The sequence below is a fragment of the Haemorhous mexicanus genome, chromosome 9 (genome assembly GCF_027477595.1).
Source record: "Haemorhous mexicanus isolate bHaeMex1 chromosome 9, bHaeMex1.pri, whole genome shotgun sequence".
Classification (NCBI taxonomy): domain Eukaryota; kingdom Metazoa; phylum Chordata; class Aves; order Passeriformes; family Fringillidae; genus Haemorhous; species Haemorhous mexicanus.
The window spans coordinates 9,104,978-9,126,278 of record NC_082349.1 but is presented as its reverse complement, the minus strand read 5'-3'; the positions used below and the strand labels follow the sequence as shown (position 1 = coordinate 9,126,278).

Genomic DNA, 21,301 nt, shown 5'->3' with positions numbered 1-21,301 from the left:
TTAAAGCATGCCAGAAGACCTGGATAAAAATCAATGTTCTAAATTAATTTGCTACCAGTTTGGTGTGTCTGTGCCTCTCTCGGAGATGCAGGTGCCTCACAACACACTGCACGTGCAGGCAGAGACCTCTGCATTAACTGGGCACGTGATGCTCTGGGTACCACCCCCACAGGGAGAACAGCCCTTATCTCCCTGTGCTGATCTCCAGGGAGTCATCCCTGTCACTCCGAGGATCCTTAAGCCCTTAAACACCCCCTGGCTGAGAAGCCCTGGATTAGCCAGTGCTGAGCCCAGGTGGTGCAGAGGCAGCACACACCCACCTGGCTCAGCCCAGCCCCGTGGCAGGGCTCTGCACAGCTGGCACCTACCTGCGTGAGCAGGTGGGCACAGCCAGGCACATCCCCCTTCTCCAGAGCTACCCCAAGGTGTCTTAGCCCACTGCACAGAGAGCGCCGAGATCCCGAGCAATTCGTGGGGAGAGAAAAACTTGGGATTAGTCAACCACAATGCAGTGGAATAGCTGGCTACCCTGGGACTGCATTTTGGGCATCTGTCTTCTCCTGGCAGAAGTGGCACTGAAGGACAGGCCAGTTCCTGAGAAGTGGGTTTACTCCCACAATAATTTACACATTTAATCACTGTAACTCATACAAATAAGGCTCTAGACCACACTGCTGGTTCTGGGAATCATCTTCTGGATGTGGGAATGCTGTTTAGATCCTCACTAGTGATATCCATTCTCCTGGAGCTCATTGCCAGAAGGGCTGTATGCTCACAGCCCATCATATTTCAACCTCCCCACACAAAACTCCCACAAAAAGCTGTCAGACTCACTTGATAAGTTCAGCTTGGGTTTAAAAATTAAATGTATTTCATTATGAAGCCCATCAGGCAATTAACGTGAAGCAGCCAAGAATTCCTGGGTGGTACAATTTACCTCCCAGCACAAGGAAGCCTCCCCACCTTGCAGATCTCCTATAACACAGGTGAGACACGCCCACACAATGGGTTTCAAAATAGCCAAGATCCTTTTCAGCAGAGCAGGAAGCCTGTAAGTATTGTACTGGGATTTCAGGTTGGGATCCACCACGTCTCCTTTGCTGGAAGAGCAGAGAGTGAAAAAGTCAGGACAAGTCACCTGTAGACAGAGCAATAGGAACAACAGTGCTGCTCCCCAGGCAGGGCTTGTCTTGGAGGGGAGTTGCTAGAAGAAAAAATCTGCCCATTTCAACAGAAAACACTGAGCAATAAATGCTGAGGTATAAATGTTGATGGCAAAAGTGACAGATAAATCAGCACTTTACTTTTTTTTTAATGGCCCCTGTGTCATCAGGGCCATAAAAGTTGTGGGGGGCTTTGCAGTGGTGAGAGAGTGGCTGGGTGGGCACCCACCCTGTTAGCTGTGTGTGTGAGCTGCTCGTGCTAGAGTCACCCTGCCTGGAACTGCTCCTCTGCTGCTCGTTGCTCTGGTTGTTCACACAATACAAATGCTCTGGATGCAGCCACTGGCCTCGCAGTTGCAGGTTTCACAGCCCAACAGCAGCGGGGTTTTACTCACAAGCAGTTCACCAGGTGGGCAGCCCCATCTGAGAAAATCTCTCTGGTGAACAGCTCATCCACCACGTAGTCAATCTTTGGCAGGGCAAAGGGAACAAGCTGCAAGAAAACCATCCCTGTCCAAGAGGCAGCAAAGGTGAATGACTCAGAGAGCCCTCTGTGAGCCTCCCTGCCTCATCAGTGCTCACCAGAAGTCAGTGGGAAGTGGTGGGAAACTTGCACCTTCCTTTGCTGCTCTAGGACAGCAAGGCCTCATTTTTATCTGCCTGCTGTCCTTTCCCATTAGCCCCAGGCAAGGCATTAATACACACTGGGACCTGGCACAGGCTCCACTCCTCCACATTCTTAGAGAAGCATTCTTTGAAACTTCAAACCACCAGTTTCAAATTTTCTTAAAATTATTTTGCATCATTGGAGCAGCTACCATAGAGAAATTTCCACTGGTGGAACCACAGAAAAATGTAGGCTAAAATAAGTCCCTGGAGGGTCAACTGCTCCAACTTCCTTCCCACTTGCCAACTAGGAAATCTACAAGCTGTGTTTAACAGCTGAGGGATCACTGAAACTCTTTTGAGTTTGATATTTACGGGAAAACCAAGCACGATGGAAACAACAGTGCTTGGGGTGACATGGAGATATCTGAACATAATTATCACGTCTGCTAGGCTGGAAATATAAACAAGATCACTCCAGTTTAGAAAACAAGCTGTTGCATTTGCCTTTCTCTTTTACGAGGAGCAAAAGTGGAGATGGGAAGTGATTTATCCAGACTTTGTTAGGAGCAGGGTAACAGCTCCAGGCAACCACAGGCATGGAAAGCCACCATGTGGCCTGCATCCTGGAGGAGCTGCACATCCTCTTGTGCTGCACAGCCTTTCTCATGCTGGGCGAGGGCTGGAAGTAACCCTCCCCTTCGTAGTACCCGACACGAAGAGGCTTTGAGCTGCTGTAAACCTGGGAGAAGGGGAGCCACCATTGCATCCAGGGGAAGAGCAGGACTGGGCTGCTCCCAGGGCTCAGGGAGGCACCAGCTGAGCTCTCCTGGGCTGGGGGAAGGATGGGAGGAACAGGGCTGGTGAAGAGCAGTGCTGTCCAGAGTACAGGTCTGCAGCAGTGTCCTTGGTGGGGTCTATTTCACAGCACCTCCTGCATGCCAGCCCTGCTGGGTGGCTGCTTCTTGGGGTCACTCATGCTGGGTGTCCTCTGTCCACAAAGGTATGTGCTTCCCTGGGTTCTTTGCTATCTTGGAAATCTAGGAATTTCTGGAGATTGTTCTCTGTGGTTGGGCAGGTGGAGACATGGGAGTGCCTCTGAGCCCTCCCTGCCCATCGAAGGGAATGGGGGGCACAGTGGGGTCCAGCTGGAACCTCTCCTGGCTGAGCAGAGCCTTCATGCACAGGGCCAGGCTGTCCATGTCCCTTGCCATGGGCCCCAGCATCCCTGTCACTGTGAACACAAAGGGCCTGTCACCTGTCACTGCAGCCAGGTGGGCTGGTGCTGGCACAGAGCTACTGGTGGGGCTCCAGCATGGGGGAGCTTCAGGTCAGGGAAAAGAAGTGGGGAATGAGGGGAATGAGCAAGGAGATCCAACAGGAATGATCTGTCAGTCTTGGAGCAAAGGCAGCCTCATGAGCCTGATGACCTCCTGGGCCAGGATTCTGCAGATGTGAGGAGAGAGGGCTGCAGCCTTCCCACCAATGCCTGGGTGGAGCTGAAGCTGTCAGTGTCCTGGCAGCATCCCCAGTGAGACATGCCAGGCCTTTGGCATGCACATCTCGCACCTCTCCTGCCTGGTTCCTTTCCAGCATTGCAGTGATTTCATCCTGCTGAGGGTTCAGCCAACACCAGCCATCACACAGAACAGAACAAATGGTGCAAAATGTAGCATGAGGCTGTTTTAATAATCACTGCTTTGGCTGGCCGTGAGGCACAGAGCAGGGCAAGCACACTTGCTGGCATTTCAGCAGTTGGAGATGTAAGAGGCAAAGGTTTGATGTAGCAACATGTCATCATGGGCTTACCTGACTGCATTCCCATGAGAGCACCAGTGACTCCCTGTTTGCTGGGAACATAATGGGGGAAGCAGATTAGCAGCTGGCTGTAGGGCAGGTCACCACGCTGAGCTGCAAACTTCCCATTTGCCCTCAACCAAATATAGGAGAGCAAAAGATCCTGCAAAGACTTGACACTTCTAGGCTATGAAGAAGACTTACATGGTCTGGAAGATGCTAAGGACAGTATTTATTCATCTCTTTTCCCTGCTGTAACTAACTCCTTATCTATGGGCAAGACACCTCTGATAAACAGAAAACTCTTACAAGCAAAGCAAGGGCTGGCAAACATCTGAAAAGGAGATCATCCTGTAGTATTTGTTTTCAGCTTCTTGGCCAGAGCTATTAAAAACTGAATAAGCCTTTGTTGTGATACAGATTGAAGTCATCTTGTGTAATTAACAGAGCAAGTTCAATGCTAACTAAACCCTGGAGGAAACCACGGGCACTACCACAGTTTGTTGCGCTGTGGGGGGCACCTTGCAGCCTCCAGAGTGTGTGGAAGAAGGGGACAGGACCTGGGATGCACCTGATCCTGTTGCCTGTGGGTTTGAGTCTGCAGAGCCCACAGAAGCTGGAGGGCAGGTGGATGCTGCCAGCCACATCCGAGCCCATGTCCAGGATGGAGCCTCCCCCTGCAATCAGAGCCCCTTCCCGAGGAGCCCCCGGGGCTCTTCTGGGGGTTCAGAGGGTGCAGGGTCTGCCCAAAGATGAGGTTGCTGCAGTCATAGCTGGGGAGAGGAAGATCAGCAGGTGAGTGAGGTGTTTCTGCCTCTGCAAACCATGAATGTAGGGCATAAAGCACCATGTGGGGATGGGTGTGGAATTAAGGTAGAATTGGAAGTAGATTTGTTGAGACAGCTGAATTTAAGAAGGAAGAGGTATCAAATAAAGAGAAATCAATTTAGATCAGAGTAATGAGCTTGGTTAGCTTGGATAGCAAGAGGCACATGTCACAATGCTTCCATGAGGGCAAACATGGCATTACTTTATCATGGTCTGTGGGATGCTGGTTTTCACAAAGGGGATTCCCCCTGGTGCTTTAGAACCTGGACAATGACGCTGTCTTCTTCCTTCACTTGGCCCAGAAATTTCACCATCCCTCCAGAGGAGATGTGGCCCTTGGGGATGGGAAACAAAGCTCTTTAGGTGCCGGAGAGATGCTGTTTGGAGCTGTGACAAAACCAGACCTAATTCATCATGCCTCTTGGGGCAAAGCTCCCACCTAACTTTTGTCAGAGGCAGAACAGGACCTGACCATCCCAGGGAAAACCAGATCAGAACAGGTTATAAGTTTCTGAAGAAACCAGGATTTCAATAATAAGAAGGGCAGGTTTGCTGGTCCCACAATATCGGACCCAGAACATCCTTGTCTGAGGGAACTCTTAGCCCGTCCTGATGAGGATGGGATGTCCTGGCCTGTTCCCAGACCCACAGCAAAAGGCAGAGGAACTGGGGATGTACCTTGCAGTTAATGTGGTCCTTGATGCTGATGGGAATGCCATAGAGCAGCCCCTTCTCCTTTTGCTCCTTCAGTTTCTGGAGCTGATCCTCACACCCATGAACGAATTCTGTCACACAGTTCACCTCCCAATTCACCTCCAAAGCCTCTCCAGAACAGAGAAGAGCAGCAGGACAGATGAATGGATGGAAGGAGACATTACATATTGAGTTTTCAAGCTGAATTTTCAACCTTCTCAAAATTTCAGCATTATTGACATCTTACCTATAAACTTTATATGTTTCTTTCTGCAATGTTTTTCTGCCCTGGATTCTGTCCTGTTTATTTGCCTGTAAGCCCCTCTTCAGGCATAACAGTACCAAAAATTGTAATCTCTAGCATTGCTGGCTCTCTCAACAAATGAGCTGATTTTCATTTCCAAAGTCCCACTGTAGGAGAGCCCTGCAGCATCTCTGCCATGCTGGAGGTATCACCCACTTGTCCATGTAGGAGTAGAGGACACTTTCTGGGGACAGGGACCCCTCCTTCAGCTTCTCTGCCAGCTCCACCATTGTCAGCGAGAGGACTTGGGAGGTCTGGGTGCCTGGGTTCTTCAAAGGGTGGAGAATTGTGTACAGAAGGAAGAAAAAGGTTGGTTAAGGCTGCAAATACCCAATTCTAACATCTGTCCAGCAAACACCTTGAGTGGAAAATTCTAGGATATATGCCCTGTAAACATGCAGACCTCCCACAGAGCACTGTGTGTGCTGGAGTGGGGAATTTACAGATGGGGAATTTGCTGAGTCTTAGTTCATAAAACTGGAACCAAAACAGGCAGAAAGCTGCACCTTGACTGGAGAGTTGCATGAACCTGTAAGAGTGGTTAGACCTGTCTCTGTTTACTCTCTTACAGGCTTTCACTCCCCTTCTAACTCTAACTCACTGAACAGCAGTTCAACCAGCTAAAGTTTTACAAAATTTATCATTAACAAGGGAAGAAAAAAGCATGTGGGCTGTCTGCAACCTCCCTTCCAAGAAAAGAATAGCAGGAGATATTTCGTCTGGGTTTAAGACAATTCCAAAGGCCTGACCTCCTAAAATCCAGGTGCTTCTTTACCTGGGCATGGGCAGGAGGAAATGGCTTTTGGTCCCTGATGTGCAGATGTTGGAAGGATGTGGAACCCCCTTGTACTTAGAGGATGATGGAGCAGACAGATCCCTATGGAGGGGCAGAAGAAAGAGGATGGGAAAGACTTGGCAGTAGGGATGGATGAGGAGAATGGACATGGGAGGTCTGGGGTGGTGACCTGATTGAGAAGGCCCCAAGCTCCAACTTTTTTTTTCATCCTCAGGATTTCCTCAATGGGTCTGTGTTGAGAAATACTTAATTTACACAGTCTTTTGTGGGAGGGCCTTTTGAGGCAGTGGAGGGTGATGACTCTCACCTTGGGTTGGTGATGCTCTAAACCATGCCCGTGCCCATCCACCATTCACAGAGAGATTGATCAGAGCTCCCCCATTCCTTTGGTTATCCAAATTATAATCCCTTCCTTGCACACACCCCAAATTTACCTCTTGTTTAAGCCTGCGAGCTGCCTTCTCCATTCTCTCCAGGGCCAGATGCCGAGACCTCCTTGCCTCATCCATCTTCTGCTGGACCTGCCTCCTTCCCAGCCATTTCAGGAGCACCACAGCTGCAGCTGAGCTGCAGAGCAGATCTGAGAGGGCACGGAGGTCTCCCCAGGATGGATCCAGGACCTGCCACAGTCGCTCTTGGGTCATGATTTCTGTCTCTCAAGGCCAGCTGCTGACACCTGGCTCTCCCACCTACTCCTCAGAGGGCTGATGAATGCAGACTGTGCTCGCCTACTGTGCAGGATCAGCTCTGAAGCAGAGCTGCTTTAACAAAGTCCAGGAATGGACTTTGCAGAGCGTGGACTTTGAAAGGGTCTGGCTGCTGGAGCAGCACTGTGGGTCAGGCTGCAGGGCAGTGTGCTCAGCTTGTTCAGCCTGGGGGGTTTCCCAAGGCAGGGGTGTCCCCAAGGCTGTGTCTCCCCAGCCAGTGGCTGTGGCTGTACTTGGCTACACACAGAGCTGAATGCCAGCAGAGCCCAGCTTTGGGCTGGCCCTGCTATACCCACGTGTAGTGATTAATGAACACTTAAACCCATTAGCAAGCAGTGCTCAGCCATCATCCCTGTCCCTCAAGCAGCATCACCTGCAGCCCCGTGAGCCTGGGAAAACGTAGTTCTGCTTGTCCTGGGGAACCTCATGTAGGGAGTGAAGGTGTCCCTGTGGAGAGATGGGAGCTCAGGAGATCCAAGAGAATGAAGGTGCAACAGTGACTCTGGAAATGAAGTGTAGGAGGAACTCTCTGAAGGTGCCTTCAAGGAGTGACTGCTCTGTATCATTTTCAAAAAAAGCCCCTTTGAAAAGCATTTTGGCAACCTGAATCAGAGGGTGAGCACTTTTGGGAAATGCCCTCTGGCGGATCCAGAGTCTGCTCTCCTGTTTCTAACCCATCCTCCAGCCAGCAGAATGCCAAGGAGCTGGACCATGTAGTCCCACCAGCTGCCCCTTGCCATGGGTGCTCCCCTGCCCAGGACTGTTCTGTGGCTTAGTGCGAAAAGGAGAGGCTGAACAAATTAGGCTTCTCTCAGTTCTCAAGCACCTGCAAGCCCACAGGGAAAGGACAGGGGATGCCTCTGAGAGCTCATTGCCAAGAAGCAAGGCAACCCCCCTACTTCTGGAGAGAGGCTGGCTCTGCTCCAGTCAGCAGGGTAGCACAGCTTGTAAGGGGAGAGCGCCCAGAGTAACCACTGCTCTCTGGAGGAGGGGTCTCCTTTGGGAACTGAAGCCAGTGGTCGTGCTGCTATATCATGTTACCCTCTTGCCTGTTACAGACATGTCCTGTGGGATTATTCCTGTGGCAGCAAGGAGGAAACTTGAGGAAGACATGAGACCTTGCAGAGAAACTGCTGACAGGAAACTGAGGAGGATCCTCCCTATTTGGTCAGGGCAGGCAGCAAAATGAGCCAAGCAGCCCAGTGGGGATGTCACCAACCTCTCCCCACTGGCTGGTCTTCATTGTCCCATCCCAGCCTTCAGTGCTGCCACTCTCACCAACCTCCTGCTGCCTAGGCTGGGCTGGGAGCAGCCTGCAGCCTCAAGTCCCCAGAGCCCCCCAGCAGCTAGAGCCCTCCTTGGTGCACTGTCCCATGGACATGGGCAGAGCTTGCTGGACGTCTTCGCTCAGGGCTTCCCGTGAGGCAAAATTACAGGTTCAGGTTCACTGGTGGCTCCATGGTTTGGACTCCTGCACCCTGCCCACCTCCCTGCCAGGGAGAGAGTGGTTAAGCTAACAATGATGTGGTGCTTGGCTCTGGGAGCAGGGGTGCAGGTGGCACTGCCTTTCCTGGGACAAGTTCTCCAGGCTTGAATTTTAAAACAAACTTAAAACCTCATCCAGCATTTTCCGTGTGGGAGGAAAGCACCTGTAACCCCACCCAAGCTCTTCTGGGCTTGGCTTTACATAGCATTCAGTCATGGGATGCCTGGAGCTCCCTCCCTCCTAAGCCTGCTGATAAAGAATGGGGGTCCTTGGGGGCTGCTCTCTCCTTGGCTGTGATAAACACTATCCCAAGCCCTTGAGAACACTCCTTGCTTTTGCATGGTTTAAACTACGACAATACATGAAAAACCCAAACATTAATCCTGCCAGAGATTTTTTACAATCTGCTTTTGGCATTCCCACATTGGGAAAACACTTCTGCACTGTGGATTTCCTTTTGGAACACCCTTGGAAACCTGCTGAGAACAGCCAGTGCTGCTAACCTCAGCGAAAGGGGCTGCCAGTGGCTGGAAAATCCTGCTGGAAAACTCGGCATGGGCCAAAGGGGAGGAGAAGAAGTGCAGGGCAGGCTGTCTGCTGTGCATCTGACCTTGGCATGCTGCTCAATACAGGCTTCAAACTGAAAGGGAGTGGATTTAGGTAAGATATAAGAAATTCTTTCCTTGGGGGTGGTGAGGCCCGGGCACAGGTTGCCCAGAGAAGCTGTGGATGCCTCATTCCTGGCAGTGCTCAAGACCTGTTGGGTGGGACTCTGACCAACCTCTTCTAGTGGAAGGTGTCCCTGCCCGTGGAAGGGGACTGGAAGGAGATATCTCTAAGGAACCTTCAACACAAACTGTTCTGCAATTCCGTGATTTCTCCTTCATGCTGTGCAGGGTGCAAGCAGTCCTGTGGGAAGTGGGCCAGCTCCATCCCTGCTTGCCAGAGTCTGCATGGAGGCTCAGCTTTCCCTTCTGACTGCTGCTCTTTGCTAGGGAAAATGCCAGATTTCACCCTCAGGCAGCTGAGAACAGAGGGGAAAATCCCTGTTCCTACAGTGCTGCAAGGAGTAGTGTGAGCATCTCAGCAGAACCAACCAGTGCCCATGCCCCCCGTTTCCCCATTTGTAAGAGAAAGTGACATTCTTGTATTCTTGTATTTCCCTGGGGTGATCAAAATCCACCCCAACCCCACAAACAGAGACTTGAAATAACAGACATAACTCAGATAATAAAAAGTACTATGTTAGGACAATGATTGGAAGAGCTCCACCACATCAGAGCTCGCCTTGCTTTCCCCTTGCTCCCAAATCCAGCAGCCAGCCCAGCCACCACTGCATCCTCACTGAGGGGAACGAGAGTCCTCTGGGTCACACCAAAGGATGTCCCACGCTGCTGCCAGCTGGGATCCTGATCTGGCTGAGCACCTGGGGCTCAGAAGAAGCTGTTCTTCTTCAGGCTGAGGGTCTCCACCTCCTTCATGAAGCGCAGGCACAGCTCCTCCTGCCACGGCAGGGCCACGCACTGCACGGCCACGGGCATCCCCACGCTGCCACGGAAAGCCTGGGGCACAGAGACAGGGAGAGGCTTGGGGATGCCCAGAGGAAGGAGAGATGGGGGAGCTCGTGCCCCTGCAGACCCTGGCACCGCTCACCTTGGCCAGGGTCCGGTCCCACCAGTCCTGGTAGTATCCCTTGTAGCCCTTCAGCTGCTCCTCATCCTCATCCGTCACCAGCGTGACAGGGACAACGCCAGCGGGGAAGTCCAAGGCGTTGTAGAGCATGGTGTAGCTGACTGCCACTGGGGGAGAGGGGGAGTTTCCAGTGCCAGCCAGCACAGGGAGAGCCTTCACCCCTCTGTGTAGCAGGAGTCCAGCTAATGGGGCACTAGTGCTGGGAGCTCAGGGATGGAGATCAGCCCTTTGTCTCCCACTGCACTGGGGGCTGTTCCAGGCGCACCCCGTGGGCTGGGCTGCAGCTGCCCCAAGAGCTGAGCTCTTCCTGCTGCTGGCCAGCACCCTGGGCATGTGAGGGAAGCAGGAAGGCTGTTCATGGACACTGGCACAGCACCACAGCAAAGGTCAGTGCCCTACCTGAGAGCTTGGCAGGGTAGCCGATGCCGAGAGCCGGGCCCAGCATGGGGCACAGCATGACATCCAGATTCAGCTTCTTCCACTGGGCAATGAACTGGTGGCAAAAGTCCTGAGGAGGAAATGTGCTGGTGGTCAGTGGGGTGGATGTACTGTCCCACAGCTGCTGGCTGAGGCTCTCCTTGGGCATCCAGCTGGGCTCTCGGCTCTTCTCTGGGAGCAGCCAACAGGCTACATCAGGCCTGATCCTGCTAAAATCCAGCAATGCTTTGCTGCCTGGACAATACTCCTCCCAGCTCACAAAGCACCCTTTTCCTGGTAAACTGGAGGTGGGCAAAGACTGAGTGCATAGGCATGTGGTGACTTGGGACATGAGCTTTTGTTTTTGGAAAACCAGAAGGGAAAGAAAGGCACGTCTGATGATGTACATTTTTATATGCAGGTGTCAAAAATTCAGGTGTGATTTGGCACCATGAACTTGCCTACATGTTTAAATATGCTGAGAACTTGCACACCCAAGTGAGGTCTGTTGAGGAGTGATGTGTTCCCATCTTACATCACCAGAGACCTGAATCATCTCCTAACCTTGCTGAGTGCTGAATCTGCCTCTTCCCAAAGAGAAATCAAACAAAAACTATTTAACCCCAAACTGTAATACTTTACCTCGATTTCATGATGAAGGCTCCAGACTTCATCCACTGTGCTGTAAAAGGAAACAAACCCAATGAAAGGCATCCTTCCCTGTGCACACCTTCTTTCTGCCTTATGGCATCCCTACCTCTTGGCATGATGCGTGCATGAACCAGTGCTGAAGCCAACACCATATTTCATTCCCACAGGCTTCATCCTTTTCCTAAGCAAAAGGCTATGACCCTGCCCTCATTCCCACCCTCAATTTCCAAACAGTTTTCCAAACCCAGCAGGGTTATGGTGTTGACACAGATTGCTCTGTTTGGCCCCACCCTTGCATTTTCTGCCTTGCATTCTCTCAAACACACACAGCTGCAGCAGTATCGATAATGTAGCAAACACTGATGCAAAACAAATCTTCACACATTTGCTCAGGCTCAGATTTACTCACTTTTCTTTCATACTTCTTATGATACTTGAAAGTCGAGGCACCTGAGCAGGAGAAAGGGGAAAAAAAGTTAAAAATTAATCCCAGCTCTGTCCTGAGACAGCTCAGTCTCAAATAGAAGCTATTTCCTCAGTGTTCAGGCTCCCACAATGGGGAGAAAAGGAACAGAAATAGCATCATTCTAATTTGGAGATGTGTCTGACCACAGGCAGATAACAATGCCCAGAGACTTCTCCATGAGAAAGCCTTACTGCAATGGGACACAAGTTATTCACATACAGCTTAACTCTGTCTACACTAGAAAGAAATGGACCTTACGAAAGGTTTGGCAATCCAGGAGAGGAGAGTTTTCAGCCACTGTGGTGCCTTTGCCAGCCGGAAGAGCAGCCCTGAGCCGCCTTTCTCCAACTCCCCTTTGCTGAAAGGGACAGGAAGGGTTTAGCTGAGCAGTGGTAGGAAGCAATCACAGCAGATCAGCTTTTCCCAGGCCAACCCCTCTGAACAGCATATCTAAGTGACAAAGAGAGGTTTGCTCCATTCTGCTGGGCAACACTTGATTCTCACAGCATTTACAGGATTTCAGCTCCCAGCCTCCTTCCAAGGCTGGTAACAATCCCAAAGAGAACCAAGGTACAGCTGAATCACTTAATGTTAAACCTCCCCCCAGTGCCTACCAGCCACTACCTACATTCACTAGATCTGTACCTGTATCCCAAGCCTAGCCAGATCCTAGGGAGGATTTTTATAGCCAGGCACCAATCCCACCAAACCATTCCAGGCCACACTTACAATTTCCTGATGAAGGAGCTGCCTCCATCTGAGAACATTCCCCTGACACAGTAGTTAAACATCACGTAGTCCACATTTGTGAGTTCAAAGGGCACCAGCTGGAGGGACAGTGGAGGAGGGTATCAGTGGCACTGTGTGGGAGAAGCCACTGAGGGCTTGAAGCGGGCCGAGGATTTCCTGACAAGCCCACAGGAAAACCTCCATCCTTCCCTGAAAACAATGTTTTCCCTTTGAGCAGCAACTGCTGAGTCAAGAGACAGGGGATGGGCTTGTCCCCCTGTCCCAGCAGCCCCTACCGTGTGGCCAGCCTCCTCCAGGAGCTGCTTGGTCTCGCGGACAGCGCGTCTCATGGCCGGGCTGGGCATGGTGAAGAAATCGGTCTCATAGTAGCCTATGCGGAGGGGTTTTGTGCTGGAATACACCTGCAGGGACAGACAGGCGCTGGCTGGAAGGATGCCAGGGGAGCCAGCAGCACAGCCACAGCACGGGGCTAATCTGGAAAGCAGCACTTGGCTCTGCCCAGGTGCCCACCCGTGTGTTTTCAGCCTGCAGCTCTCCCCAGAGATCTCTGGCCCCTTGGAGGCTCTGTACCTCTTCATTGAAGGGGAGGGGTGGCACTGTGCTGTCCATGGCTGAACATGGCAGCTCTCCCCAGAGATCTCTGGCCCCTTGGAGGCTCTGTACCTCTTCATTGAAGGGGAGGGGTGGCACTGTGCTGTCCAGGCTGAACATGTCCTCGCTCAGGAGCGCCCGCAGGCACAGCGCCAGGCTCTCCACGTCTTTTGCCAGTGGTCCCACTGCTGCAGCCACTGGAAGAGACCACAAGAGAGCATTCATGGCTGAGGGTCTTTCAAGGGCATGCTCTGTGCAATCAGGACCTCTTGGCATTGTTTAGTCTTAATGTAGCATTGACAACAATTCCTCTTTAAGAATTGGGCAGGGGACGCCCACAAGTGTCTTCCCACCCACAGGTCCATCATTATGGACTGAGCTGCTATCCATTAATGTGCACCCTGACGTCTCCATTTCATGACTCAAGAAAAATAAACAAAAAGATTTGTCAATCCTGACACGAGGACAACATCACCCACTCCCTTTGGCTGCTAATCCCACCCTCACAAAGCAGTGACAGACAAGGCCACACCCTGTGGCTAACAGGTTGTATTGTGGTTTATGCTGCACAAACAGCTCCTCTCAGCTCACATAAAAAAAAAAAAAATCCCTGAAAGAGAACCTGCTTCTCTCTAAAGGTGATGGTGCCCCATAAGCAGCTGAGGGTCCTTCTCACCCCTGCCCTGCTGCTGGGGGACAGGCATCAACTCCTACCTGCCTTCTGCCCAATGACTCCAGCTTTTACTCCTCTTTTACTGCAAAGAAAAGAAACACAAAATACAGCAGCTGAGTAGTTTTCATTGAAGGGAAAGGCTTTAAGAAGAAGCAAGTATTAATTAAAATTGCAGATGTGAAGGTTGGCTGAAGGAGGGCCAAGAGAAAGCTCAAGAGACAAAGTCAAGGCCTGAGTGATTTAGGCCATGTCAGCCAGGAAGAACCATCCCCCCTCAGCATGCAGATGAACAGGCTTCCCCATCTCCATTCTGGGGGAGCCAATGCTCCCCTCCATATAGGCATCAGGAGGGATAAACGAGCTCTTCCCAGATCTTCCCAAGTTTCCCTTGCCCGCAGGAGTAGGAGCATCCCAGCACAGTGGTTGGTAGAGTGGGTGTCACCCAGAGATGTCACTGCATTTCTCACAGTACCTGAGTCTCTTCCCTGTGGGTTTGATTGCACAGACCCCACAGAAGGCAGCAGGAAAACGCAGGCTCCCTCCTACATCTGTCCCAATGCCCAAGATGGACCCACCACCTCCTACAAGTGCTCCTTCCCCACCAGAGGAGCCTCCGGGGGTTCTGGTGAACAGCAGAGGGTTGCGGGTCTGACCAAAGATTAAGTTCTTGCAGTCATAGCTGAAGAGAGAGAAAGAGAGAGAGAGAGAGATATTGCAAATGAGGAATTCAGGTATCTGCTGCTGTGGAGCCCAGTCACCACTAAAAGACCTTGAGAGGGCAATCAGGTAATTCACCAGTTGTTACACTGACATTGTTTACTGTGGTTGTGAAGACCAAGAGCCTTTTCCTGGTGGTCCCAGGACCTGAATTCACTGACAGTTTATTTCACTGACATTAAACCTATTCCAGAGAGAACCTCTGGCAGCACAAATACAGCAACCCTCCAGAAAAGTCTTCCTGTTAAGGTAGCCAAGTGCCACAGGTCACCCAAAGCTGAGCCCCTGCTTGAGCACAGGCCAAATGCCAAGTGCAGAGATATTTGACACTAGACTTCCCCAGAAAGTGGTGCAAAGTCTGATAATCCCTGGGGCAACCTCTTTGTGTGGCTTTTTTGAACTGTGGCCAGCCATTACCACATCACCTTAAGGAAGGCATTTCATAGGGCTTGGGCAATGGTCGCCCACAGAGGAGCTTTGCCAGAGTCACTTGGCAGGACACAGGGACACTAGAAGGGTGGCTGTCCAGAAGAGCACACCTGAGCACACCACATATCTATGACACCAAGAGCAGTCCTGTTAGATAGAGCAGGAGATTTGGGGACAGAATAATCTAAGGCCATTAGCTCAACTAGCTTCCCCTTTCATGAAAATGTGTTTGCATTTTTGAGTTAATGGGGTCATCTCTGAGAGGTTAACTTTAAAAAAGATAAAAACAGTTTCTCTCCTCTCCTCCTCCTCTTCTGCTTCTTCATTCCAGGTGGAACTAGAGATAATTTTTATTTTCAGTGTAAATGTGTTTACTTTTAAAAGTGAAATTTATAGACACAAAGAATGGAGACCAGGTGTTGTTATATAAAAAGAAGTGGGAAATGAGAATGGGACCAGACAGAAACCCTCCCTTGAGAGGAGGAAGAGAGCACTGCTGCTCTGCTGAGGGAACGGAGCACCCAACCTACCTGATGAGGGACTGGGGAACATTGGTTTTGACAAATGGAATTGCCCCCTGTCTCTTGAGCACCTGCACCACCACGCTGTCCTCTGCTGCGGGTTTATTGAGGTTTTTTATGAACCCCAGTGTGGAGTCATGACCCTGGGAACAGAGGACAATGAGGTTTCCAGTTGCAGGACTGCAATTCTCCCTGCCCCCATACTTTTATCTACACGTTTGAGTGCATACACGCACCTCCAGCAACTCACCCATCACACACATTCAAGGTGTGCTGATGGCAAACCTGACCACACTTCTCTGCTGGCTCACATGGGAGATGGGCAGCACAGCCCCTCCCCTGTCCAGGCAGCCCATCAGCTATGACAAAGTCAAGCCAGGTGCTGAGGTCAAAGCTCCCCCTTCGCCAAACTCCAACCCACAGGGATTTTGGGATACATGTGGAATTGTGCTGGAGGTACCTGGCAGTCGATGGAGTCTTTGATGCTGACAGGCACCCCATAGAGCAGACCCTGCTTCTCCATCAGCTTGGCTCTGCGGAGCTGGGTCTCACTCTCCTGCAGAAACTCCGTGATGCAGTTGGTTTCTGTGGCAATTTGGAGGGCCTTGGGGAAAGCAGGACAAGCCCACAGGTGAGTCACAGCCCACAGTGCTGCACAATGAGCTCTGTTCTGCAAAGGACACCTGCCTTTTCCTCTTCCCCATCTGCACAGCTGGTATCAGGGCAGCCCTTGCTGCTACTTTTCAGGCCAAACTCCAAGATGGACACAGTGGGGCCATGGCACCAGCTTGTGTGTGCTAAAGGGAGGCACTCAGCTCAGATGGATACCACTGACTGTCCTCTTGTTTGAGCTTCTGGGATGGCATAAATTATAGTCCCTAAGAAGGAACCCAGGAAGTGATCAGAACATTAGGGCAAAAGTAGAGAATGAACGTGAAAACTGACTTTTTGAGGTTTAACAAGCCATTTGGAGATGGAGAGGAGACAACAGCAGCACTCTGCCACTTCCCTGCAGGTATACCTGCCCAAGGGTAGCTGTGGGCTCTCCCAGGAAGGCATGGGCTCTGCAGATGCTGCTTGCTGCTCCTTTTTCCTCCAAACCAAGCTGAGAGCTATGGCAGCCAGATACCCAGCTCTCTAACCACTCACAGAAAGCCACAGAAGGGTCCACCACTAACCAGTGAGCAGTGACAGCTCAGCAGTATTTGAGCCAGGTTTGAACCTGTGTTGTGCTCCCCCCAAAAGAAGCCAGCCCCACCGTGGGTGAGATGCTGCCCTTGCTCCTCACCTTGCCCATGTAGGCATAGAAGACGTGGTCCAGGGGCAGGGAGCCATCTCGGAGCTTCCTGGAGAGCTCTGGCAGGGGCAGAGAGAGGACGGACACCACGTTCACAGAAGGATGCTGTGGGTAAAAGTGGAACAGGCAATGTCACACTTCTACTTCAGCTGATGGGCTCCTCCTTTCTCCTTGGTCCCCTCTGTAACTCACCCAAAAAATATCTGCCATTTAGTCACTGAAGGTGGTATCTTCCTCAAGACCACATCCTGCCCTACCTGACACCTGTGAGCACGGTGTGAAACCCTCAGGGCCAATATTAGCCCTGGCTCTCTCAGCCTTTCTTCCTGTTCAGACCAGTCACACCAAGCACCTAGTAATTAAAATAAAGCCATTCACACAGCCTTGTTCAGGCAGGTCATGGCCAGGCCTGGGGGAACAGCTTAGTGCAATGCTCTTGCTGAATTACAGTGGGAGCTGGCGCCATGGTTATACAAATGGTTCCATCAGGAATGAAACCAGAACCGGAGCCAGTTCTTCTCCTGGCACTATAAGATATTTGCACATGGAAGTGCAAAAGCCAGGGAGCCCCTGGGCTGGTAATTTTTGGGTTGGCAGAGGTTTTTTCACCACCTACTAAACATCATGAAAAATGTATCAAATCTCACGTGTCCAAGCTGGACTCTGAACCTGAGCAACTTGGCTCCAGCCCGAGGCCGTGCTGCCTGCCGGGACCGCGGGGCTCCATCGCACCCCTGCCCTACCCCTGCAGCTGCACTTTGGCCTCTGCTGATAATACATCGCCTGTCGCCTCTTCCTGCTGCCTTCTCAACCAGCCTGAGCCTCCCGCCACGGCCACGGGCAGCTTCCAGACAGCAATTTTCCCCTCCTTGCAGCCCGTGACTGCTATCGGGATAACGGGTTATCTCCCGCTGCCCCACACAGCCTTTCCTCCCCATCCCCGCGACAGCGGCGATCGCTGCGATGCTGAGGGCTACACACACACACTGGCTCAGAAAGCGAAAATAATAACAACACTAAATCCCCGTGGGTCCATACAAGGAGCCGGGAGAGCACCTGCCAGGCGGGCGAGCAGCCGCCCCTCGCAGGGAGGGCAGCACGGGGTAGGCGATGGGGAGGGGGCCCAGGTGAGGAGCCCCCGGGGGATGGAGCGGGGCCGCGGCTGCCGGCGCTCACCTGCTCCCGAAAGCGCCGCGCCGCCGCCTCCATCCGCACCAGGCTGAGCTCCTGCCGCTCCTGCGCCTCCGCCACCTTCCTCCAGAGCGCCCGGCGCCGCCGCCATCGCAGCAGCAGCAGCAGCAGCGCCGAGCCGCCCAGCAGGGCGGGCAGCGGCACCCGCATGGCCGCGGGACCGGCACCGGCAGCGGCACCGACAGCGGCACCCGAGGCGCCGCAGCCCGCTCCGCCCCGCCCGGCCGGCCAAGGGCACCCGCCCGCGGGGAGAGCGAGCCAAAACCCGGGCGGGATCGGCGCCGGACAGGGATTTAACCGGCTGGCTGCCGTGCGAGCGCAGCGCGGGCAGCGAGGGGGAGGTTCGGCGGCAGGAAAAGCGGCTGGATGACAGCTCGCTCCTCCCTGCGCTGGGTGGTCTCTGCCTGATGAGGTTCATGGGTTTTTTTTCCGTTCGCCCGAGGGAGGCTTTGATGTCCCCGTAATTTTTCAGCCCCTCTGGGAACAGTCTTGGCTTGGAGGATCGAGGCAGCACGGAGGGGGAGTCCCAAAGGTACCCGACTCTCCTGCATTTCCTGGAGCCAAGCGGCTGCCTGGGTAAAAAGGAGCAATAAATGTCGCAGGCTGTGCCCAGCGGAGTTCACTTGTCACTGGCAGAGCACGGGTGTGCCTGTGCTGTGCAGAGCGCCGCGGCTTCCAGCAGCCCTATCTGGCATCCCTGCTTTCTGCGGCCTTGTACTCCGTGTTGAGGGAAACTCCAAAAGAATTTCTTCATCACTAGCCCCACAAGGGGTCTATCCTTAAAAAAAATCCCTCCACCACTTCCAAAAGTCTTTCAGAAAATATTTCAAGCTATCCAGTTTAGATATTGCTCGCAGGATTGTGAAAAACCTGTTGGGAAGAATCTGGGATGTTTTCTCACTTCCCAGCAGGATGAGCTGTTCCCAAGCCACCCCTGGGCAGATGCTGAGCTAGAAAATTTGATGGAGCTAGATGCACCCGGACTAGATTTTCCTGGCATTATTGCTCAGGCCGCCACTGGCTTTATTTCTTTCAGTCTTCATGGTCTCAGGGCTCCTCAGGAAGCACCTGAGCCACTCATGACAGAGCCTGGCACCCTTGGAGGGAGATGCTGTGCTGTGCACCCCGTGTCCTGGGGTGTGCTGGACATACTCCGTGTCCTGGGGCTCTGCTGAAGGGTTTTGAAGCCTCAAAAATACTCAGTCCTCATGAACTCCATGTCTTCTTGCTCTGAGAATATGCAGCTGCCTGTTATCTGTGTCAAGGAAATCACATGCAAGAACAGCAGTTTTCCCAGCAGTTTTTTTCCTTTAACTTCTTCTTTTTTCATTCCCCGTCCCTGCCCTTTTTCAGATTATGGGGCTCAGAGAGTTGTTCAAGATTGCAAACTCCCAAGGGCACTGAAGTTGGCTCACAAGAGAGAAATGGGTTGGCAGGAGTGCCCTTCCCATGATTCAGGAGGATGTAACCAGCTCAAGGCTGGCAGAGCACACGATGGCTGTGATCCCTATCTCCCTTTTCCTTCTTTCTCACCCTGGAGGCTCCCATCTCCTGCACTGATCTCACCATAATGCCAAAAGGAGGCTGTTCCCTGGCAGGTTGTAAAACCATGTGCACCGAGGTCTTTCAAGATGAGAACAAGAAAGGTGGGGTACTTTGGAGAAACAGAAATTAAAACTAGTTCCTGTGGAAGATAAAATTACTTCTCCAGCCTTCTTCCCCTGAATTTAAGTCCTGCTTAAAATCTCTCATGCGGGAACAATTTTCAACTTCTGCAGTTCAGTTTGTGAAAGGGAAGAAAACAAAGGAGGAAGGTTATGCCTGGAGCACCTGCACCTCCAGGAGCTGCTGCTGGAGACTCCTTCTCCCCTTTCCTGGAGAAGTGTGTGGGGGTGAATAGGTGGGGTTGAAGCATCAGTCAGGGCAGTGGTAAGGCTTGGGTCTCTGCTGGGGCCAGCCAGGTCCAGGAGGGTGACTCAGGGCATGGGAAATCCCAAAGTGCAGCAGGTGCAGCTGTGGCCCAGCTTCCAGCAGAGATGGGCCAGTGCAGGACCCAGGGCAGAGGATGGGGAGCTCTGGCATGTGCAGGTGGTGGTTGGTGATGCTCTGCCCAGGATGATGTGCCTGGCACTGGCTAAGTGAGCTAAAATGGGTCTGCTCTTGTTCCCCATGGCCTGGGGTGGTGGCCAGCTGCTGGCTCATGGGCCAATGACACCCTGATGCCCCTTTGGGACACTGGTGTCTCCTTGCTGGATGAGCACTCTTCTGCTGTTATGTCCACAGGGCTGCTCATATGCTACTACAAATAGGGCTTGAGTCTTGGAGTGCTGGAATTGAGGACTGATCCTACTCCTGCTCCTCCTCCACTGCCTGGCAGGGCTGGAGCCTGTGGCTAAGGGAGGACGAAAGGATCTGCTGGATCTGTGAAGGGTTCTTTCCCCATTGCTCACATACCTCCCTGTGTCCACAGAGCTGTGACTGGGTGGGTGCCACCACACCCCTGAGTTGCTGGAACCCTGCAGTTACCAAAGGAGGGGCATAAAGCTGTCATCTTCTGTCTGTAACAAATCACACATGGTCAGCCAGACTGGCTGGGGCTGAAGGACCAGCTAGTTCCTGCTCACCTGCCACCAGAGCAGTGCTAAGAGCACGATAAACACACGGTGGTGTTTTCCTTACCACTGTCTCCTAGCATTCGGAATGCTGTGGCTCCTTTGGCCAGGGGTTATGTTAGAGTGACTAATAGCTGTGTGCTCACTCAAATATTTCTTGTGTGAAGTAATCTGATTCTGGCACTCCCAGCATCCTGGAGCAGGGAGATCCATGGTTTATCCGTGTGCTGTAGGGAAGCAGCATCTCCTGTTGGCCTCCCACAGCTGATTTCATTTACTCTTCTTATTTCCAAGGAGGAAATAAGAGATTGTTTGCTATTCACCCAGGAATTTTACACTTCTGTTATTCCATTTCACCCTGCTGCTTTTAGATTGTTTCCCAGAAATTAACAACCTGTTCCTGCCTCCAGTGGCCAGTCACCTCCTTCCTGGGATCTGGCTCTCTGGAAAAAGATCCAAGCTACATTTACAACAGCCAGCCTCTTGCTTCATTCCTCCTCTCCTTGTTGGTTCCTGGTTCTCGAGTGGAGTTAGTCAACATGAACTGCAAGAAGGTGAAGCAGCTCCCCTCAGAGCTGGAGTTTAACCCCTGCAAGAAGCTTGTTCAGCAGCTTGGGCAGAAGGCAATGCCACGTGGGAGTGATTTCTTTTGTCCCTGCCAGAAAACTGCATGTTTCAACCAAGCTGTTCACTCAGTGATGTTTTTATTGTTCACTTTGTAGTCACAAAGGTGTTTGTCCTCCTCACTGCCTGTTCCTCAGAGCTCCTTCAGGGTGAGGGTCTGTTGCTCCCAAATCTTCTTCAAGCTGGAGTGTGTGAGTTACCCCAATCAATTTGAACACATGGTTTCTTGCCAGCTTTGTGGACTCTGTTTTGAAGCAGATTAGGAAGTGCTCACACATTTTCTCCACCAG

The 21,301-nt window shown here is 52.1% G+C and overlaps 2 protein-coding genes across 3 annotated transcripts; both read right to left on the bottom strand.

The window, feature by feature from the left end:
* Window positions 1-272: 272 nt before the first annotated feature.
* On the bottom strand, window positions 273-7,485 carry LOC132330984 (vitamin D3 hydroxylase-associated protein-like). The gene is given in 13 exon segments (XM_059853889.1): window positions 273-1,100; window positions 1,559-1,656; window positions 2,381-2,410; window positions 2,413-2,518; window positions 2,886-3,003; window positions 3,579-3,619; window positions 4,138-4,260; window positions 4,262-4,339; window positions 4,597-4,639; window positions 4,642-4,729; window positions 5,073-5,216; window positions 5,544-5,660; window positions 6,622-7,485. Coding segments are annotated over 13 exon segments (1,401 nt in total). The 5' UTR covers window positions 6,832-7,485; the 3' UTR covers window positions 273-895.
* A 2,118-nt stretch (window positions 7,486-9,603) lies between these two features.
* Window positions 9,604-17,974, bottom strand: LOC132330983 (fatty-acid amide hydrolase 1-like). Of its 2 annotated transcripts, none has more exons than XM_059853887.1 (15): window positions 17,761-17,974; window positions 16,576-16,689; window positions 15,748-15,891; window positions 15,297-15,430; window positions 14,093-14,299; window positions 13,662-13,702; window positions 12,927-13,144; window positions 12,632-12,757; window positions 12,336-12,433; window positions 11,865-11,964; window positions 11,550-11,590; window positions 11,132-11,171; window positions 10,472-10,580; window positions 10,034-10,179; window positions 9,604-9,942 (listed from the first exon to the last, which is right to left on the bottom strand). In XM_059853887.1, the coding sequence occupies exons 1-15, from the start codon at window positions 17,923-17,925 to the stop codon at window positions 9,814-9,816; spliced, it is 1,812 nt and encodes a 603-aa protein (XP_059709870.1). In that variant the 5' UTR covers window positions 17,926-17,974; the 3' UTR covers window positions 9,604-9,813. The 2 variants fall into 2 exon arrangements, with proteins under 2 accessions (XP_059709870.1, XP_059709871.1); XM_059853888.1 differs by having other exon boundaries at window positions 13,020-13,144; window positions 17,761-17,971.
* Window positions 17,975-21,301: the final 3,327 nt, after the last annotated feature.